Source organism: Neovison vison, chromosome 6, assembly GCF_020171115.1.
Source record: "Neovison vison isolate M4711 chromosome 6, ASM_NN_V1, whole genome shotgun sequence".
Taxonomy (NCBI): Eukaryota; Metazoa; Chordata; class Mammalia; order Carnivora; family Mustelidae; genus Neogale; species Neogale vison.
The window spans coordinates 28,643,359-28,666,813 of NC_058096.1; the positions used below are offsets into that span (position 1 = coordinate 28,643,359).

The window sequence follows — 23,455 nt, forward strand, 5'->3', positions numbered from 1 at the left end:
AGTCAAAATCCAATTGTTATGTTCAAAAGTATCTTAACAGACTAAAAAGTACATTCTTCCACCATGTGTCAGTTAATGAAGCATTTTCATGACTTTTCCTCTCTCTGATTATTGAAAAGAAAACTAAGTCTAAGTTCATTAAAAGGTAGAAGAGCGGAAGAGGCATTTGTTAAGAAAACCAGAATTTTGGGTGCCTGGGTGGCTCAATGGGTTAAGCCTCTGTCTTCAGCTCAGGTCATGATCTCAGGGTCCTGGGATCGAGTCCTGCATTGGGCTCTCTGCTCAGTGGAGAGCCTGCTTCCCTCTCTCTCTGCCTACTTGTGATTTCTCTCTCTGTGTGTCAAATAAATAAATAAAATCTGAAAAAAAAAAAACAAAAAACACCAGAATTTTGATAGTTAAGATAATGGTCAATATAGGGAGGCCTGTTATGATTAGTACTTGAAAATTATTCTTCTCCAGGGTACCTGGATGGCTCTGCTGGTTAGGCCTCCAACTTTTGATGTCAGCTCAGGTCTTGATCTCAGGGGTGTGAGTTCAAGCCCTAGTGTGGAGCCTACTTAAAAAGACAAACCAACCAAAATAACAACAACAACAATGCAAATTATTCTCCTGGGGTACCTGGCTGGAACATGTGACTCTTGATCTCAGGGTTGTGAGTTGAAGCCCCACACTGGGCATAGAGCCTAGTTAAAAAAAAAAGGAAAGAAAATTGTTCTCCTAAATAACTTTCTTTTACCATCATACTCACTATTACCTTCATTAGCCATACCCTACATAGGAGGATTATTTATACAGTTATTTATATATGTATTTATTTCTATAAAGATTATTTACATAGTTTATTTGCAAGATTATTTGTTTTTGAAGTTTAGTTATAGAATGAAAATAGTAGATAATTATGGGTCAACAATTAAAATATTTAATATTTGGTTATAAGTAGGAAAAATCTAATATACACATAATAGAGAGCCAATTTCTAAATTTATGGAAGAATAAGGCTTATTTTTTTCATTGGAAATTTGAATAATCTCTATTTGGTTATCATCTGCTCTCTCTCAAGCTACTAGATAACAAAATTAGTAATGAGAAATCTGTGCAGGCAAGTTACTTAGAGTAGGGATGGTAAATACATCAAACATGTTACCTGTAATTCCTCACTCCTATCCCCACCACCTTCCCTAAAACACACACTATCTTCTGTAACAATTGTTGACACAGGTGATCATGACCTCTTTCACTCTAACCCTGAAAATGGCCTCAGAACCCTTCTCAATACAGCTCTTCATTAAATTTTCAACAAACTATCTGTGCTGGTGCAAGAATTGAAAACTTATTGGTTCTGAGAGATAGTTCTTCCAGATAATGGAAAAATCCTAAACAAATATTCCTGTACTGAATACACAACACTTATAGTGACCAAAATTATTATGTTCCCTAGAAACAGCCTTTCTCTCCCTTGAAGAGATCAGGAAATAACTAGACACATTTTTGTTACCCAGTGTTTCATTTAATGTAAGTGAGTAGTCCATCACTTTTGTGTTATTTTGTCATCATTTTAGCAATCACCATCTTTGGGCTTGGAGATTTCTCTAGAGTCCCTCGGTTAACAACTACATAATCTCTTAGGATAAATAACTTTTGAGACAAATTCGAACTGTATTGATTTCAATTGATTTTTTAAAATTTCTCAACGTTTTAATGCCCCTTTCTTTAGACTGACTATAAATAAGACTGATTTCAATTGATTTTTTAAAATTTCTCAACGTTTTAATGCCCCTTTCTTTGGACTGACTATAAATAATAAAGGTACAGACATGTGTCTACAAAATGCCATCCATGTACTAAGTAGTCAGTGCAAATAACTGTTCATAAATGGATGAACATAAATTTCGAAGTTGATGTCTATTATACGTTATTAAGTTCATTTATTCTGTGAATAAATATAATCTGCTTTAGGAACTGCTTCTATATTTGTATACCATGCATTTAAATATGGTTTTACTTAACTCTTAGGGATTGAAGTTATTTGGTTGATGGCAACCATAAAGTACAAATTCCCCAGGATAGATTCTTGTCTTATTCATACAGACAGCCTGACCCCAAGCATAAAGTTTAGCCAAAGAAGCCACTTAATATATTTACATTGAGTAGTGTAATGCAACACTTTATAGTCTGCAATTAAACACCAGTAAATTATGTTCCTTGGCTATAACATGATCAAGTTATAATTTGCTTTTGGGTTAACCATGAAAAATATGACTTTTGGACAGTTAACTTGAAAAGGAACACGGGATTTGTGATCTGCTGTGGTTTTCCCAAGACTCACAACTGTAGGATTTTTCTGCAGAGATACTCTAGCACTTAAGAATGGGAGCGTTCAGCGTGTGCTAACCAGGGGACACACTGGCATGTGATCTCCTAGGGAAGGAGGGACTGGACTGCTCTTGAAGAATGGACTGGATCTGCGTGGGTGGAAAAAAAAGAGGAAAGATGTTTCTTGGAAAACAACAAACAAAATAGAAACAAAAAAACAAAAACAAAAACAAAACGAAAACAAAAAAACTGCAGGAGCAACAGCTTAGAAAAATAAGTGAATGTATCCTTTCTGCCAGTTCTGCCAAATCAGACTGACTACCTTACCTGATGCCATGGGGAATCATGAAAGTGCAGCACACTGAGTTCAAGCTTTATTTTATTGACTAGAAGAGCTACTTAAACTCTCTGAGCCTCAGTTTTCCTCCTCTGTTTTCCTAGCCATCAGTTGTCCTAGCTCAGAGGGTGATTATGTTTACTTAATGAAATAATCAGAGACAGATCCCTTGACATGGAACAAATCCTCAATAACCATCATAATAATGGGGAGCAAGCTGTTACATTTTGAGAGGAACGAAATGATAAGAATCGGTATTTTTGAAAATTAATTCAATGGGGGGTGGTAGATAACTGGAAAGGCAAGAGTTTAGGGACTAAGAAGCTAAATGTTAGCGCCTTGGCTCAGGACTCAGGTTAGAAGGACATACTTGACTAGCAGTAATGAAAATAAATGCCTACAGTAGAGATTTCAAGAAAGAACTGAGCAGATGTGGAGGCTCAAAGAACGGGTGTGTGGTATACTGCGTTTTGCATTATGTGTCCGAACTCCTCAAAGTGAGCAAACACAGATTTCCACGAGGGCAGGCTCAGAAGACAGAATCAAATCAGATCCTCAGGGGCTACTGGATATATAAGCAGAGAGAGCCTTTGGTTGGCACATCTGCCTTCCAGCATGAAAGCAGGCAGAGAGGCCACTGTGGGCTTAGAGCGGCTATGAACACGGGTTCCCTGGAGAAACTCTTGAAGATTGCAAGGAAGCCATGGTATAATGAAACAATTCCAGGAGGATCAAGAGGGACCATTTGGTAGTTAGAGAAAAAGAAAGAAGGAATAAACCGTGAGCTGTAACAATAGTCTATCGGTGAGTGAGCCAAGCAGAAGTTTTGCAATAGGGTGGATAAGAAGCTGAGCAGTCCACGTTAGCCTGATCATGGTCACACTATTTTTTAAGTTTTTTTTTTTTTCAATCTTCTTTTTATTCTATAGGGTTTTGTAGGAATCGGTAATACCAAGTGACTGAACTTTTGCCATATTAAGCCTTTTACCTAAAAACAAGATATTTAAGATGCAGCACTACTACGTCTTTTAAAACCTCTTTTCAGCTCAAATAGAATATCCTAATTTCTCTTCAGTTCTTAAAACTGCAACCTGACTTGGTGTCTATGGATATAAGTAAATGGTGGCATACAGCAATACATCCTGCAGAGAAGCAATTGAGAATTTTAAACATCCGAGTCTTTTTTACTCACAAAACTTGTTTTGTTACATTAAACAGGCAGATGTGAATAACCGCTCTTCTAGGTTATGGATCATTTTGCATTGATTTTTTTGTTGTTGTTCTAGTTTCTGTCTTTTGAGGCAGTTTCAATTTGCACAAAAACATCTCTCGGGGCACATCAGCTTTTGAAAGTAGAGCTTTCACTTGGAAATTTTGACACAACTTTCAACTATTTGGGTGGAATCAGAATCTGCACTTCCTTTAGGTATTTTGCAGTTGACAGAAAAGATACTGAACCAGATAGATCAAGTGAACTCATCTGGTCCGGAGTCCAGATCTACATTAACAATACGTAGAGCACCGCCATATGTTTGCGATTGGGTGGCCTTGACTCCAGGTTAAGTTGTGGCTGTTGAAGGTTATGTCTCACAGTGTTCCAGTTGTCTCTTACTCTTCAACCCCCTGACACAAAACCATCTCCCATCGACACCACATGAGTGTCATTACTTAACACTGAGGCAATCCTAACAGGTTATTTTAAGGGAGTTAAATTTGTTTCACACTCTCGAAAAGATCTCAGCACCTGAGTTAAGTTAGAACAATTAAATCCTCGAATGTCTTTGGATAAAAGCTGACAATTTATTGACATTTAACATACTATTATTATAGAATATTCATACAAGCGCATGTTGAAACAATTCTGATTTTCAAGAGCATATTACTAACCATCGCTCTGTGTGCAATATTTAGAAGATGTGAGAACTCATTGGCAGAGAGTGTGTAATCCTTAATTTGCCAGTGTATTTCAAAATACTGCGGATGTCTGACTCAGATATGTAAATTTTTTCTTTGAAATAGACTGTGAAACTTTTCCACCAGTGCCTTACCAGTCATGCTGGAGATAAGATTTTACTTGAAGACCCCCAAAGTTGACGGCTGGTTAAGAAATGAAAATAAGGGTCACGTTGTCTTGGTTTTGGTCAAAAGGTTGATTTGTGTTTCCAAAAAGAGACCCCCCAAATGTTCTTCATGTTGATAAATTTAGGCTGGCCGTTGTTCTAAGAATCCGATTCAGTTCCGTTCATTCGATCAAGATAACTTTCCAAATTTCCATCCTGCTCAGATAGCAAGTTTCTTTGAAAATAGAAGACAAGATCGAAACTTTGGAATGGGATGGCATAGTTGAGAGTACATCCGGGTGGAGAAGTGAAAAAAAAAAAAAAGAATTTATTTTTGCAAGTCTGGTTCCTGTAAGTTTCCTCACTGAGGTCTAGATCATTTCTAAGAACACTGTCAGCTTTATATCATGACATGACATTCTGTAATAATTAGAGTTGTTATACAAAACTGGGGCGGGGGGGAATGTGACAAATAAAACAATGAGTCGTCTTAAGTTCTTTTTTTTTTTTTAAAGATTTTATTTATTTATTTGACAGAGAGAGATCATAAGTAGGCGGAGAGGCAAGCAGAGAGAGAAAGGAGGAAGCAGGCTCTCCGCGGAGCAGAGAGCCCGATGCGGGGCTCGATCCCAGGACCTGGGATCATGACCTGAGCCAAAGGCAGAAGCTTTAACCCACTGAGCCACCCAGGCGCCCCCAAGTTTTTTAATTTTATTCATTGCATTGTTTAGGGACACATATGTGTTCAAACACCCCCAATGACTCTGCTCAGCCTTTTTTTTTTTTTTTAAAGATTTTATCCATTTATTGAACAGACAGAGATCACAAGTAGGCAGAGGCAGGCAGGGGGAGAGGAGCAAGCAGGCTCCCTGCTGAGCAGAGAGCCCAATGTGGGGCTCGATCCCAGGACCCTGAGACCATGACCTGAGCCGAAGGCAGAGGCTCAACCCACTGAGCCACCCAGGTGCCCCTACTCAGCCTTTTTTTGGTGGAAGCCAAGTAGAGTAAGTAGAAGAAAGTAATCTGTATCCAGTAATTGCAGAGAATCGTGCAATCTAATAACGACCATCTATATCAGAAAGTTGATTGTTCTAAAATCAACTTGGAAAGCAAAACTTTATTTTCTCCTTCAGTATGTCTGTACTTTCAAACAACTATGATGAAATCAATACGAATATTTTTACACGTTGGTTCCTTAGACAGTTGTGTAACCATTACCTTTTGTTTAAAGACTATTTTTTAGACAGTTTTAGAGTCACAGCAAAATTAAGAGAAAAGTCGTTTATCCGTGTACCTCCCAGCCCCTGCACATGATTAACTCTTATTTATTACATACTACGTAGGTATGTTTCTCTTTCCTTTTTTTTTTTTTTTCCTTTTAGCCCAACATTATACTATGGGAAACTTCAAGCATATGCAAAAATGTAGTAGTACAGGGGTGCCTGGGTGGCTGTGGTTAAGCGTCTGCCTTCCACTCAGGTCATGATCCCAGGGTCCTGGAATCGAGCCCCATATCTTGCTCTCTGCTCAGTGGGGAGCCAGCTTCTCCCCTCCCTTTGCTGTTCCCCCCATTTGTGTGGGCGCGCTCTCTCTCTCTTTCTCTCTCTCCATCAAATAAAAAAATAAATCTTAAAAAAAAAAAGAGTAATAAAATCTACGTTATATCTCCATCACCCAGTTAACCATTAGATAATGGCCAGTCATGTTTCTTCTTCATGCCCACACACTGGCATTAGGTTATCTTGAATTATAAGTAAAAAATAACGGTAGTTTTTCAATATCATCAAATAGCTAGTATTTAAAAAAACTTCCTCAGTTGTGTCCTGGCTGCTTTTGCTATTGTGGTTTCTTTGATCTATATCTAAACAAGATTCATGAGTTGTATTTGGTTAGACAACTCTTAGAGGTTCTTAGTCTTTCTATCGATCAGTCAAAGAAACCTAGTTATTTGTCCTGTAGATTTTCTTACTGTCTAGATTTTTCTGATTGACTGCATCCTTTTGGTGCCATTTAAAATGTTCCTTTGTCCCTATATTTCCTATAATCTAGTAGTTACATACAGAAGTTTGGTGTGATTGCGCTTTTTTTTCCCCCTGAGACTGCCTCACTGGTGATATTAGGTCCTACTACTAGGAAGCACATATTCTAGTTGTCTTTTTGTAATTCTTGTAGCCATCAAGGATTATCACCAAGATCCTTTATTACCATCAGGGGTTTATGAAACAGTGACTTTGTCATTTCATCATTCCTGATTAGCTTGAATACACACACACACACAGAAAAAGATAATTTTTCCTCATTAACTATTTACTCTGAAATATGTTTCATAAAAGAAGAGCACCTCGAATGCTTATGTCCTTTCCTTTGCCAGTTTTCATGATATAACTGTAATGTTTCCAAAAGTGATCACTGATTTTTTTTTCCTTTAGGTATCATGAACTCACCAACTTTGATATATTAGGTGCATTTCAATATTCATTTATTATTCTTATTGATATGAAAATTATCCCACCTTTGGATACAATCTACTCCAGTGAGAATAGTTTCAATATGGCCCCTGTGTTGTTTTGAGATGGGCTTAGTAGTCTTTAGTAGTACTAGCACTACTACTCGTACTTAGTAGTACAAAGTTCAAAGACTTAGTAGCCTTTGAAAGACCACTTGCTCTATGCCATGAACAATATGAGAATTTTGGCTGAGAACCTTTACTCCAATGTCATTAACATCATTACTTATTTTTATGGTCCCTCAACATAGGCATTTATTTATATATATCAGTATTATTAATAACAATATGATTACTGAAAACAGGTTAAAATTTAATTTGTCATTGTTTTTTGTGCTTGGGATAGTCAGATCATGGTTCTTAAAAGTCATTTAAAATAATTCCTCTCTCTAAGCCACAAATTCAATATAGGATTAAGTTCATTTGTTTGATTTTTATTTAGAATTTTTAGGGATCATTTTTTATTTTTGTTTAATTCTGTTAAAAATAAGTAAAAGTTACATCGTTTTAAAACCAAATCTAGAAAAGGAGGTCTATTCAAAGAAGTCTGTTTCCTCTCCTTTTTCACTTTGCTCATTTTGTCCCATATGTATTCACCTATATTAAAGCACAAACATCTATTTCCACCCTTAGATAAATGGCATCCTACTATGTACATTTTTCTCTATATACATTGGGCTTTTTTCACTTCTACCATATCCTGGAGATCATTCTGTAGAAGTATAAAGAGATGCATTTCAACTTTATGTAGTTACACACTGTTTCATTGTTTGGATTTACCACGCATTCTTCAATCAGCCCCCTCAATGAACATTAGGGTTTACAGACTTTTTTATAATATAGAAGTTTTATAGTGAATGTGGATTCGTAAGTGAGTTTACAGCCAAGTATGTGTTTCTGGTACAGATGTGTAGGAATGGAATTGCTGGGTCAAAGGGCAAATACATATGTAATTTTACTAGTTTCACCAAATTACCCTCCACAAATGTGCTATTTCACAAATGCACATTTAATTGCACAAGGAAAGGCTGTATAAATATAGACAGAGTAGAATTAAAGACTAAATATGATATAATGTCAATAGATACAAAGAATTATCTAAAATACTAATTGCATTTTTATTTAAGTTACCCTTCCCGTTGATAGCTATTCATTCATATAACAGCTCTGTCTTGATGAGAGCTTCTGTCACAAGATAGTATTTGCCAAATCTAATCCATTATGATTATATGATGCAAAATTACTGATATTCAAACACACTCTCTTTTATAAAGGGGTAATATCTAGGAAGCCAGCTTGCTTCCACATGATTCACCTTTTCATTGAAAACTTAACAGGGGTAAAATTATAAATTTGTTCGTTGTGCATACCTCACAGTAGACATTGGTTCTTTTCATCATAAGCCATAACCTACACATTATGAAACCATCTCAGAAAGTCACTAACTTTTAGACTAGAGAATAATGAAATTTTAAAAACATCATTTTAAATACTTAGATTTGCTTTTTAATGGTGTCTTATCTTGGATTGATATTGCACTCCTTTGGTTTAAAGCTGTTGAGTGATTCGCAGTGAGATGACTGGGAAAACCCAAAGTAATAGTCGAAAGACTTCTTAAACCACTGCTTCTCTTTATTGATATAATGAGGGGAGAATTAATTTTAAGAGGTGGTGACTATTGATTACTTAATGGCAGAAGATAGTGTTGAGAAATGCTGAAGTGAGCCTATTCTGTGCCCTCCTGGGCAATAGGACCCATTATCCAGTGGTGGAAATCATGCCGTAACCCTCATTAATATTTAATAGGCAGGACGTAGGCTGGATGCAAGCGGTCAAATTGCCCTAGGCATAGGCTCCAATAGGCCATCAGAATGTTTCGAGTATATAAAAGAGTAACAGATTTCCCTGGGTTCAGATTGTTTATAAGCAGGACAACAGTACACTCAATTCCCTGTTTTGATCTCTGGGCCATGATGGCCTCATGGAAATGCCTACTAGGCGAGCTAAAGCAGTTAATGCTCTTGGAAGTCATTCTAGGTTAGTAAGCCCTGCCTGGGAAGACTTAGTATTTTCCAGTGTGGTTCTCAGTTTCAGCCCTACTCTTTCTGTCTTCTTGCCACAAGCTGAAGGGCTTGTTCAGCAGGGGAGGCGAGTCAGCAAAAGGCGTTAATTGTGTCTAACACAGCCATCATCCTTGGGGCGATATTACGTATCACACCGTCTATCAAGCTAACCCCTTGTCACACGTCAGGATCTTTTTATTTCGGCTCATTTAAAAAGGAAACAAGAAGTTTTAAAGATAGCTGGTGGAGAAACAAGACTGTAGGATGCTTGTAAGAAGGACAAGCCTTTCAAGCTGACTTGCACTAAACGGGGCTATGGCTTCTGAAAGGACAAGACACGGTTTTATAAATTACTGGCTCCCTTTGTTAACTTTTCAAACTACCAGGTTATTTCTTAGTACCAGCAGCTTATTCTGAAAATATTGTAAGCTTGGAATGAAATTAAGTTCTTGAGCTAGAACATATTCTTGGGATTTATGGCTACATAAAGGACACAACATCAAGATATCCACCACTCCAAACAATGTATAAAATTAAACAGATAGTGAAGAAATAGGCTTTTTTTTTTCTCTCAATGACTCTAAAGATTATTGAGAATGTACTTAGGAGAATCATTTACTGTAACATAAGAGGAATTATTTATAATTACCTGCCTAGAATGAGTTACATAAGAATAAAAATTTAGCTTTGTAGGCAGAAAGTATCCAAGGGAACAAGTCTTCTATTAACATATTGAGCTTTTTCTCAAAACCAGTGAATGAAATTGACCCAGAGGTCTCATTGTAATTCCATGCTAAGTGTGGACAAATTCAGTTTTACTTCCAACCTTAGACTGGGCATTGCCTAAATGTTGCTTTCAATTTATTAATAGCTCTGTGTGTATGCCTTCTCTGACACCAAGTAGAGAGTCTCAGATTATCACGTTATCAATGATAAATGCATTTGTGTTCATTTTTGGTTTTTTGGCAAATACGATCTTTATGCGGCGTACTGTGGTGGCTCTACTCAGATTTTTTGTTTGTTTCGTTGTTATTTATTACTTGGTTGGTTAGTAATACAAGTCATCCTATTGTGGAAATTAGTTTGGGGCTAGCTCACTTCAAGAAGGCTTAGCTTAGAATTCATAGATTCTTCAGCTGCCATTCCCAAGAGCAGACGTAACACTATAAATTGAAAATAATTTAATAGATTTTCTTCAAGGTTCTAAACACTATAACATAAAACCTATGAAGGCATTTTGTCAACTGTAAATATTGTAATGTTAATAATAGTTATACCTCCAATGCCTTTAGATATTCCAGACAGAAGAGCTCTTTTAATCCTATGTTTGCAATATACTGATGCTTATGGAACCATAACCTAATATATTTAGCAATTTTTTCAGTGAAAGTCACAAATCCTAAATGTCCTTTCCTTTCCTTTCCTATTTTACAGCGCAGCAGCAGTTTTGGGAATTTTGATCGTTTTCGGAATAATTCCATTTCAAAACCAGATGATTCAACTGAGGTTAGTATTTTATTACAATTTTATGAATGTTATGCAAGCACATTAGGAAAATTTATGAAGTCAATATCACTTTTGCAAAATACCGTTAAGAAAAATAAGTATATTTAAAAATCGCAGTCTTGCCTATATTTTTGTAATAAAGGAACAAAGAACTACTTAGTACCGAGTTACCCTGCTGGGTATTAAAAGCAAAAAGCTCTCTAAGCAGCCTAACATTAGGAAAAGCAGAACATGAGCTTAATAAGAGAGTTAAGATTTAAAGGAACACAAATAACCCCAAATTTTCTGAGCAGTTCCACCATAAAAGAATATATATGTTAAATTTTATGTAAATGGTAATTGCATTAATTTAATTTAATGATTAAATGGCTTAGTTGTAAATTTGTCAAGGACAGCATATGGTTACTCAATTGCACTTGCACTTCTGCCATGTGCATTGAAATGCCTCATAGGTGACTATTACACCTACGTTCGCAAACCAGGAACACTTCAAATGTAGCTTAAGGAAAGCTTCCCATAAAATGAAGTCCATATAAAAATAATGGTAATAATAATAGTATCTACATTTAATTGAACACTTACCATGATACAGGAATAACACTAAACACTTTACCTACCTCTAATGTAGGAACTATTAGTATTATTATTTTACCAATGAAGAAATACAATTACTTCTAAATCACACAGTTAATAAATGACAAAGGCAGAACTCAACATCTTGTCTGACTCCAAGTTTGCATTTCTGTTACACTATCTCACAAACCACAGGCCAACTGTGATGTGATTAATGAAAGGTTGACACCTGATCAAATAGTAGGGAGGGGGGATATATATATATACACACACATATATGTATATACATATATATATAGACAAAATTAAAACGTGTTTATCATTGAACCTGATTCAGCAACTCCAAATGTGATACATTTTAGACCAATAGGTTTTAGATCTCATGTATTTCTTAATTATTCATTCTCATTATTATATGTTTTATTTTTTATAAAGAATTTTTCCTGGTATAATTTCTCAATATACTTTTCAGATTCTTGTGTGTATATACCTATAATATTTTTAAATATTGGTATTTCAGTAATGGCTATTCTAAACAAAAGAAATGAAAATAAAATGACATCTAGTATTACTTTATAAATACATCCATTAGTACACTTACATGCGTGTGTGTATAATACATCCCCTTTTATACATATGCATATTATTTATATCCCCTTTTATCCATTTACATATTTATATACACATGCTTAAACTTGTAAATAGCTATATAGTCTATCCACATTTATTTCATTTTAAATAGGATAATATATGTATATATATGTGAGAAACCCTATATAATTTTCAATTAACATCTTATATAAATCCTTACCTTTCCATAATCACATATAGTTTGTAGATTCTACACAGTAGAATCCATTATTTAGTTTATAATTCAGGGTTAACCTGTAAAAGTAGCTCAGGTTCGCTCAGGCTCATTTATTAGTAATGGTGGCTTAGTAATTTGTGAAAGAATTCAGCGAACCTGAAAAGGTAGTTCACACGTTTTTCAGCAATGCATCATTCATTCATCCGACTAGTATTTCTTGAGGACCTACTCTATGACAGGGTTTCCATGAGGCACTCAGAAATTACTGTGGTAATAATTGATGAAAATCCCTACTTCATGAAGCCGAGAGTATAGAGGGAGAGACAAATTATGAAAGAAAACAGCATAGAAAAATGTGAAAGTTGAAAATATGCTGAAGTAGTTTCTTTGAAATGTCTGTAAAAAATGATAGAGCAACTTAAAATATAAAATATTTGTGATACGGGGCGCCTGGGTGGCTCAGTTGGTTAAGCCTCTGCCTTTGGCTCAGGTCATGATCCCAGAGACCTGGGATCCAGTCCCGCATTGGGCTCCCTGCTCAGCGGGAAGCCTGTTTCTCCATCTTCCTCTATGTGCCCACCCAACACCCCCGCCTTGTTCTCTCTGTCTCCGTCAAATAAATAAATAAAAATCTTTTTAAAAATATTTGTGATACTTTTTTGAAGCTTAGGCAATGGTAATTTAACACAGATAATAATAAAATAATACACTTTCTTTTCGGGGTGATTTAGTTTATAATTTTACAGGGAAGATAGAGCTTAAATAGAGAGAAGAGAGAAGAAAAAGGCTAACTTTAAAAATTTAAAGGGTTTCCAAGTTATATTTTATTCAGGGCTTTTGAATTAAGCAAAGAATCTTTGCCTTTTATAACCTTAAATGTAGAAATGAATAAAGTTCAATGAGGACTTAAATCAGCTGTCCATTCATATTTATCATAGGCAATTTGGGGTAAGATATGAAGTAAAAAATAATATTGATTAATAATTTTGTTAACTATGTGGTTAAACCTTCATATTAAAATATTCAAGGAGAGACTGGGTGGTTTGGTCAGTTAAGCATCTGACTTGACTTCGACTCATGTCACAATCTGAGGTTTGTGAGGTTGAGTCCATGCTGGGCCTGTGGGGAGTCTGCTTGAGACTCTCCCCTCCCCCCATGCATGCTCTCTTTCTCTAAAATAAATAAGTAATCTTTAATATAACAACAATAAAAATAAATTATTCAAGTTAACTGAATAGAAGTTTCCCCTAATTTTTTTTTTTTTTATATTCAGGAAATGTCTGTCTGTCCACCCATCAAGAATGGTGGGCAATGCTAGCCTAGATGACCCTTAAGAGTCCTTTCTTAAAATCTAAGATATTAAGGATATAGAATCCAAGTAAGTCCTTTAAGAAAAAGAAATCACTCCAAATCTCTATATGAGAAGTTTTGCTTATTCAAAAAAAATCAAGTGTCAGTGATATTCCTGGAAGTGTTCTAGACATGCAGAATAAATAAAAAATATAAAATCTCTAAGCTCATGGAGCATACCTTATCGTGGAGGATGCAGGCAATAATCAACCAAACAAACAAACTTTGTATCAGGTAATGTTAAATACTTAGAAAACATTACATGTGAATTACATGCCCATTTCTATACTAATGGCTAGACCATGTTCATAATTACTGTTGCTTGAGAATGTGGGAAATATGCATGGGATACTCACCCGCAAGAAGAAAACATTGCACTTCCTCAATGGATTTACTTTACTTCAAAACTTTTTTTAAAATAACCATTTCAATTTATATAAGAATCAAGAGGATATTTTAATGCCCCTTCAGCATGAATACATGCTATAGCCTTTCTAAAGCCCCCAATAAAATATCTCCCATCTATGTAGACTTAATCATTCATTATGCTTATGATTTAATTCTATTTTGCCCATCTCAAAAATGGGGAAAACTGGAGCGCCTGAGTGGCTCAGACGGTTAAGTGTCTGCCTTTGGCTCAGGTCATGATTCTAGAGGCGTGGGGTGGACTCACACTTTGAGCTCCCTGTTCAGTGGGGAGCCTGCTTCTTCTCTCTCTCCAGCTCTGTCTCTCTCTCTAATTAATAAATAAAGTCTTTTTTTTTTTAATGGGAAAAGTGGCTCTACTGTACAGCTACTTAAAGAATAACTAAAATTCTCTTAAAAATTTTTAGATGTGAAGCTCAGGTCCTTCAACATCACAAGTTTTATTTACCGAGTTTGTAACACATGGCACCAGGTTTGGACAACCCTAAAAATAGGTATTCTATCCAGATTGAAGTTTGGAGGCTGCTATACACAATACATAGGAAGCCCACAAATTCGGAATCTTCACTATAATAATGTTTTCAGAACAATGATTTTTATTGCTTTATTATTCTGTCTTTTGTAAACAATTCTAACTAGATATATGAAGGGGAACCCATAAATGAAAGCGGAGAACAAAATAAAACTTCAAATAATGGAGGAGGATTAGGGAAAAAAATGAGAGTTATTTCCTGGACAATGAAGAAAAAAGTGGGCAAAAAGTACGTCAAAGCCCTTTCTGAGGAAAAGGTAAGTGTACTCTGCCAATCATTTGTATTTTTCTATTAATTTTTTTTCTTATAAGAGCCAACAGATTCTTCTAGACATAGAATTACTTGGTCCTTTAGGAAGGACTTCAACGTCTATTTTCTCCCTCAATAATTGTGCCCAGGAACTAGGTAGAAAAAAAAAAAAGCATTATTACTCCTATGTTAATAGAGGAAATGGAGGCTCAGAAAGATCACACATGTAGTATGTGAAGAATGGTATGTCATATGTTGTAACAAACATCAGTACTTCATTTCTTTTTATTGCCAAATAATATTCCATTTTATACATAAACTGTATTTTATTTTTCCTTTCATCAGTTGATGGACATTTGAGTTGTTTTCACATTCTGGCTATTGTAAATAATGCTGCTATAAATATTTAGGAGTTTTTGTGGAAATACTCTTGTTTCTCTCTGATATATGGTAACTATCTGATGTTTTGAGAACTTGGAACCTGCTTCCCAAAGCAGTTGCATCCTTTTACATTCCCACTAGCAATGTGTGAGGGTTCCAATTTTTCCATTACTGTCTGTTTGATGCTAGCCTTCCTATTCCTAGTGGGTGTGAATTTCAATGCGGCTTTGATTTGCACTTCCCTAATGACCAACGATGTTGAGAATCTTGTTGTGTTCTTATGAACCATTTGTATATCTTCTTTAAAGAAATGTTTACTCAGGAGGACCTGGGTGGCTCAGGTCATGATCCCGGGGTCCTGGGATCAAGCCCTGTGTAGGGCTGGCTTCCTGTTCAGCAAGGAAGCCAGCTTCTCTCTCTCCCTCTGCCTCCGGCTCTCCATGCTTGTGCTTGCACTCTCTCTGTCTGTCATTAAAAAAAAAAAAAAAAAAAAAGTCTATTCAAACCTTTTGCCCACTGTTTAATTAGGTAATTTGGGTTTTTACTATTATTATTATTATTACTGACTTTTAAGCTTTTTAAAAATATATCCTGGATGCAAGTACCTTATCAGATATATGATTTGCAATATGATATATTTTCTCCCATTCTGTGGATTGTGTTTTCACTTTTTTGATGGTGTCATTTGCAGCACAGATGTTTATAATTTGATGCAGCCTGATTTATCTATTTTTTGTCATTTGAGCTTTTAATATTGCAGTTTTAAAATTATTGTTTAATCTCAATTCACAAAGATTTACTCCTGTGTTTTCTTCTAAGAGTTCACAGTTGTAGCTCTTAAATTTTGGTGTCTGATCTACTAATTTTTCTATGGAGTATAGTAGGAGTCCATCTTCATTCTTTTGAATATGGATATCAAGTTGTCTAAAAAGTTGTTAAAAGGTCAATTAATTTACTATTATCTTTTCTTGGCACCCTTGCTGAAAATGAATTAATAATAAGTACATGGTCATAATTATATGGGTCATAAATACATGGGTTTATTTCTGACTCTCAATTCTGCTACATTGATATGTCTTAGTCCATTCACTTTTTAACCCACTAGGACTTCCGTCCCCAATAACTCATTAAAATAGGAGTCATAATTGGTATTAACCTCTGTATTGCTGAATTTACTGGTCACTTTTCTTACTTCTTACATTACTTTTCAACGTATTTGACACAAGTGATGATTTCAATACATTTGAAACATTCTTTCTTGGTTTCTTTAATGGGCATTCTTCTGGCTTTCTTCCTCAGAGTTTCCTTTCTTGGCTTTGCCTTCTTTCTTGGCTCTAAACATTGAGTCCTTCCAAGGCTTATTCCTAGATGCTCTACTCAGTCTACTCTTCCCCTCAGTGATCTCATCTAGTCTCATCACTTTGTTTTTTGCAATTATATCTCTAGCTATGATATCTTATCCATTGTACTTGAACAACCAGTTGTGTATTCATTATCATCACTTATATGTACAGTAGTTATCTGGAACCCAGTATATCCCAAACTGAATTATTAATTCTCTATGCTCTACCAAAAACACATGTTTCTTGTCTAGTCTTCCCAGTAGCGATAGACAACAATTGCCATAACTCTAGATGCAAGGAAGGAAAGAAGAGAAGAGAAAAGGAAAGAATAGAACAGAGAAGAAAAGGAATGAAAAGAAGGATGGTAGGAAGGAAGGAAGTAAAGAAAGAGGAAAGCCTAAGAATCATTCCAAATTGCTTTTTTCTCTCACTTTTCACACCAATTCATCAGCATATTCTATTGGCTCAAACTCCAAAATCTTATCTAAAACCCATAATTTCTCTATGTATACTATTCCTGCTTTTAGATCAATCAACCAACCAACCAAAAACAACTTCTCTTGCCTAGACTGCCATAATAACCACCTAATTGGTCATCTTTCTTCCACCCTTTCCTCCATAACCATTCTCCACACAGAAGCTGGAAAGATCTTAAGTGGAATTTCAGAACATATCATGCCCCTTGCTTAAAATTTTACAATGCCTTCACAATGCCTTCACTTACTATAGTATGTTCATTCCAGTCCTCTGAGAAACAGATCCTAAGAAAGCAAAGGACACCCAAAGATTACTGGGGAAAATTAACGTGAAGGATAGATAAAGAACTGGATAGGGAAAGCCTTCTGACAGCAGAGCAAGTTTGACACCTGGGAAAGGAGAAGAAGAAAGCTTTAGCCAGATTGGCAGATAGTCCTTGAACCAAAGTTTTCCATTAGAGGAACCCTATATCCCACCAGAATGGACTCAAATGGTGCCCTCACTGTTTCAGTCATTGGCAGAGAGCATGGCTTCCATGCACTGTGGTGGATTTAGTAGCTGGGGCTGTCCATAAAGAAGGGTCTCACAGCAAAATATCTGAGTGAATATTCCATGACCACCACATATGGTCTATAAAGCTCTTACTGATCCGGCTCCAGTCTACTCTGAGCTTATTTTCTTTCTTTTTTTTAAAAAATATTTTATTTATTTATTTGACAGAGAGAGAGATAGAACAAGCAGGGGGCTCAGCAAAGGGAGAAGCAGGCTCCCCACTGAGCAGGGAGCCTGATATGGGGCTCGATGCCAGGACCCCAGGATCACGACCCATGCTGAAGGCAGATGCTTAACCGACGGAGCCGCCCAAGCATCCCTCTGAGCTCATTTTATAACACTCTCCTTGATCTCATTCAGTTCCAGCTACCTTGACTTGGTCTTCCCACTCATAAGCCAAGCTAATTCTGAGTTATTTTGTTCTTGCTATTCCTTTTGCTTGGAAAACTGCCTCCAATTCTTCCTATAAGTTACATCTTAAGGTCAGAATTCAGAGTCAAGAATTCAGAGCATATATTACTCTATAGAGAAGGTCTTTGGAGGCTACTCCATCGAAATCAGCCAACCTTCCCCCCACCCTAATCCTAGCAGCTAATCCTCTCACAGCACTCAGTTTTATCTCCTTCATAGCACTTGTTCCCTGAAATTTCCTTTTACATTTGTTTACACACACATCTCCAAACATTAACACACACACACACACACACACACACCATAACACACTAAAATGTTTATCTTATTAGAGCAGGGACCTTGTGATCTTGTTTACCAAGGTATCCCCAGTTCCCAAAACAGTGTCAGGTACTTACACGGTGTTCTATAAACTTGTGTTGAATGACTGAACAAATGAATAAAGGAATGGATAAAAGGAGAGAATCAAACTGAGTGTATATCATGTATGTATTCTGAAGTTTTATTAATGTTTAGAAATGCTCATATATGAGGAATATTGAATTACATTTTGATGAATATTAAGGAATTTATAGTTTTTGTCCAAACTATCTAAATATGGAAGACATCTGAGATGTTTTCAAGCAGATGTAATTTGTTTTGAAATTGTCTGTCTTTCCTAATTTTATGCAGGATTTGCTTTTCACTTGACTAGGTGTGCAAGCTTGGTATGAGATTTGTAAAGCTTCTTAGATAAGCTTTGCTTTAGAATTGCAAAATGTGCATGTTTTATTCATATCTGGTGATCTGGTAAGGTGCAAATAACTGACATGAAACAACGATGCAGAATTTAAACTTGTAATATCAGATCTCAAAGGATTAGTAATGGTGGTAAATAGATGATAAGGAGAACATGAAGAAATGAAAATGCTTTAACAGATAAAGCATAGATATTAATAAATCTAACACTTCTGATTAAGTAGTATCAATATGATATTCATCCTAACTTATAAAATGAATTATGATGATTTCATTTGAATTCCATAATGTGGAGTGTTTCGTCTAAAAAATTTTTCCAAGTATAACGTGTTTTGCTAGAAATTGAACTAAAGATTAATGACTCTCATATTTTATGCTGATGGATTCCTAAGTATTTTATTGCTAAAATATGTCTTGTTTGTTAAATCAATGCACACAGTGAATATCTCCATGGAAATCAGTTCTCTGCACTTAACCTCTGATATGTTTTTTCTGAAGGATGAGGAGGATGGAGAGACTACCCTCCCATATCGGAACAGTGACCCAGTGATTGGATCTCACACAGAGAAGGTCTCCCTCAAAGCCAGTGACTCCATGGATAGTCTCTACAGTGGGCAGAGTTCATCAAGTAAGCCTACAGAATAAGGGACGAAATCGTAACTGGGAGGGTTAAGTGGGTGAGGAGGTGGGTGACATCGGTGAGGGGGATTAAAGAGTGCACTTAACCATGATCCGCACTGTGTAATGCACTGAAGGGTTGAATCACTATACTGAACACTTGAACCTGACATAACACTATATGTTAATAATACCGGAATTAACATTTTAAAAACAATTAAAAAAGAAAAAAGAAATTGAAATGAAAACCAACAACAGATTTGCTTCTCTGGGGCTTTCAAATTAGCAAAAAGTTTCCAGATACTTGATAAGAAAAATAGTGAAAATGTAGGATTGCTGAATCCGTAGAGTTGCTGTTGTTTAAAATGATACACAATATATTTGATAGAATTATGTATTATTTTGAAACTTCTAACACTGTAGTTGGCAGGGCTCTTGGGGATATGCCTCAAAAAAATCATCTTGGGTGACTAAATCTGCATCCCTAAAATAAAATTGTTTGCTTAGGAGAACTAGCATTATCTTGAGTCAAAATCTTAAATGACTTGACATATTCAGATAAATGAAATCCTGTTCTCTGTCTCTTGTTCCGTCCATCCCTTCCTCCTTCCTTTCCTTTTCTTTTTATTCCTCCTTTTTTCTCCTTCTTCTTTCTTCCTTCCTTCTCCTCTTTTTCCTTCTTTCTTCCCTCCCTCCTTTCCTTTCTTCCTTTCTTTCTTTCTTCTCTTTGTTTTTTCTCTCTCCTGTCCCCTCTCACTTTTTTCCTTCCTTTCTGTTCCCTTTTGCCTGAAGTATTCTGAAAAGAGAGGGACATATGCATCATTTCTCACATTCACTTTTTAGGTGTCCTTCCAGTATGAGTGAGTAAAGAATGAAATACTGTGTAAATACTAAATAGAAGGAATATAGCCAGTTAGGTGACAGGAAGGAAGCAGCATGTGTTCAACAAGGATTTTCTAAAACCATTATTTCTAAGAAGGAAGTCATTCAGGTTTTAGTCACATATCCTGCTATCTGGAAGAAACTACTGATACCGCAGGGGGCTTTTTAACTTTTTTATGTGTACACTGTTGTACATTCCTCTGATCTTTTCAGGGCTTTTAAATGTTTTCTTTTTTTGCAAGGTTTATTTGCCATTTCCTTTTTAATCAACTGCTTCTGTTACTTGAAGATAGATCGCAAATACCAGATGTTTCAGATATCCTGAATTTTATTCCTACTTTTCCTATTGGCTGAAGAAGAGTTATTTTGTGAAGAAAGGAGAAAAAAAAATCTAATGTAGAAACATTTGAAGGATATATTTTTGCATGTGTGAAATTCAGATTTCATTAGTATTCACTTCTGCTGGAAGTTTAAAAATTCTAAATTGTAATGCTGAGTGTGGGTAGAATTTTATTAACTGGGATATACCATGAAAAGCCAAGGCCAGGGGTGGGCATGGAAGGAAGGTGTAAGGAGATAGTGGCCCACTTATCTGTTGTCATATACAACTTAATTTTTGCGGTTACATGCAACTCACCCTTTCTTACAATGGTTCAGATTCAATATGTTAAGGTTCTTTACCTTGTTTCCATAATTATTTGATTAAATAGTAGAGAAACCAGGGCTGTTTCATCATTGAAGAGAGCACTGAGAGGCCTCACTGCAGGAGAAAGTGGAAGTCGTGGAGGGTGGTGAGCGTGGTGGAGAAACTGAGACCTACTTCCGCTGGAAGCCATTCTTACCCCACCCCCGCCTCTTGCGGGCAGCAAGAAATGGAATCTCTTCTTTCTCTCCCTTGAGGTTCAAACTCAGAAGGAAAAGGACCAGAGAACAAGGATTCAGAGTAATTTAAAAAGCCCAGTTTAGAAAGTTTAGAACCACAAGGAAGGATAGACATGGGAACACACTTTCTCTTTGCTTCAAATTCACACAAGCAGAAGTGCTACCTATTATGCATAGAGATGTTGCTTCAAAATGGCTTTTGGTACATAATAGGATGTTTGGGAGAGCATTCTAGCTACATTGTGATAAGAATAGGGAACCCTGTAGTCTGATGCTTTGACCATTTGTGATCTGTAGTACATAAGGATCAAACTGTTGCTATAGGTTTTTGTCTTTGTTTACAGGTACAAAATTAATTGTCTGGCCTGCACAAGGAGTTCAGTCTGTATCGTTTGTCTCTTTAGCAAGTAGCCAAACACTTTGCTACTGGGTCAGATCACAGAGACCGAAGTGAGAGGGTGTTTGGGTTAGTGGTTGAGGAAAGAATGGTCAGATTGGCTCGAGAAAGTGCAGAAATGGCTCAGAGGACAAAGGCCACTGATGGAGAGTGACTGGGAGTCAGAAAAAAATAGGAATCCATCATTTAGAACTCCCTCAAAAGGTTGGCGTCCAGTGCTTCAGCATGATCCCTGCTTAGCTCTATCCAGATGATGGTTCAGAATGTTACGAACCTCCGGTGAGAACTGTTAACCTCTGCTTTGCTTTCATCAGGTGGAATAACAAGCTGTTCGGACGGTACGAGTAACCGGGATAGCTTTCGACTTGATGATGATGGCCCCTACTCTGGACCATTCTGTGGCCGAGCCAGAGTACACACTGATTTTACACCAAGCCCCTATGACACTGACTCCCTCAAAATCAAGGTGTGTGCACATCATCACTGCATTCTGTCTGGTTTGTCTAGCACTGGTTGTATGGACTGTGTCAGGAAGTGCAAGAGAGGGAAGGGGGGTGGGCGGTGAGTGTGTTCTCCCCAGCACTAGAATGCAGGAATGGGTTACTGTGGCAAGAATTTGAACAAAACACTGGAGGTGGACTAGGGGAATTGGTCTGTTGAGGCTATAGCATGAGTTGCTGTTATGTAGATAATGCAGATTCTGAGCGTGTCTGGGGAGAAGAAATTGTCTACATTTTTCTGAAAACCAGAAGCCTCACAGGTTACTGGAGGTGCCCAGCTCTGCCTGCTACTTCCTGGATTAGAAGGAGAGAGAGAAAAGATGGCGCTATCAGGAAAGAGTCCCTCACAGCAACTCCCTTGGGAACCAGCCTTGGCTGGGCAACTTCAGTACTTAAGTTGGGGGCTATGAATAACCAGACATCTTTCTCCCAGTGATATTCCCTCCTGAATTCCCTCTTCTTACCTCTGATTCTCTATATTCGTTTTCTATTGCCATGTAACAAATTTCCACAAACTCAGGGACTTTAAACAACACAAATGCATGACCTCACAGTTCTCTAGGTCAAACATGGAGTCATGGCCCAACTGCATTCCCTGCTTAAGGTCTCACGGGGCTAAAATCAAGGTGACAGCTGGGGCTCAGGGTCCTCTTCCAAACTCACAACTATTGGCAGAATTCAGTTGCTTGAAGTTGTAGGATGGAGGTTCCTGCTTTCTTGCCAGATATTGCCTGGGAGCCACTCTCGGACCCTGGAGGTGGCCAGCCATGGTCCTCTCTACAACATGGCAGTTTGCGCCTTCAAAGCCTGCAGGAGAAAAGTTCACTCATGTCTTTATTTTTAATAAAGACACAAATGTCTTTATTTTTAAGAGCTCCTACCTAATAAAGTCAGAAACACCCAGATAATCTCCCTCTTAATTATAAAATTAACTAATTTGGGACATTAATTACATTTGCCCAGTCCCTTGTGCCATATAATACAACATAATCATGGGTGTGAAATCCATTGTTTTCATAGTCCTACTCACACAAGAGGGGATGTGCTGTTGCAATCATATAACTAGAAGGTTTGGTGCTGAAGTATTTTATACATGTTAAATTCTTCCTTTTAGTAATACGAACTGGTATAGCTAAAGGGACAGAAATTGTGACTTTTCTCTACCATCATCATCAAGCCAATGTTAACCAGTAATTACGACAAGTTATGAAGTACTGATGTTATTATTTAATATTCAAGACACTCTGCTCTTCTCTTTATCCCTTCTTTTGTAACAAATCAGACTAAGCTCAGCGGGAGAATGAGGAAAACGTTATTTTCCATAGTTAGCTCCTTAGTCATTTCTATGAATGCTTTGAAATCTAAGTTTAAGTCTTGGGGGAGGAACATTTGCAGCCTAGTAACCCTTCTTGGGGGAGGGTGTAGAAGGGAATAAATTGAACACATTTAGGCTCAGGAGAGCTTTTCTCCTTTCCTATAATACCATGCCAGTGCCCCACTGCTTGTGGTGCCTAAGGTGATATTTGTAGAGCTCTTGTAGGACACAA

At 36.7% G+C, this 23,455-nt stretch overlaps 1 protein-coding gene across 2 annotated transcripts in view; it reads left to right on the forward strand.

The window, feature by feature from the left end:
• Positions 1 to 23,455, forward strand: part of SAMSN1 (SAM domain, SH3 domain and nuclear localization signals 1) — a 143,978-nt gene that overhangs the window by 104,499 nt on the left and 16,024 nt on the right. For both annotated transcript variants that reach the window (XM_044251109.1, XM_044251108.1), the window contains 4 exons: positions 10,717 to 10,788; positions 14,585 to 14,734; positions 19,128 to 19,257; positions 21,723 to 21,874. In XM_044251109.1, the coding sequence (XP_044107044.1) occupies positions 10,717 to 10,788; positions 14,585 to 14,734; positions 19,128 to 19,257; positions 21,723 to 21,874 (504 nt within the window). The remainder of the gene's footprint in view (positions 1 to 10,716; positions 10,789 to 14,584; positions 14,735 to 19,127; positions 19,258 to 21,722; positions 21,875 to 23,455) is intronic.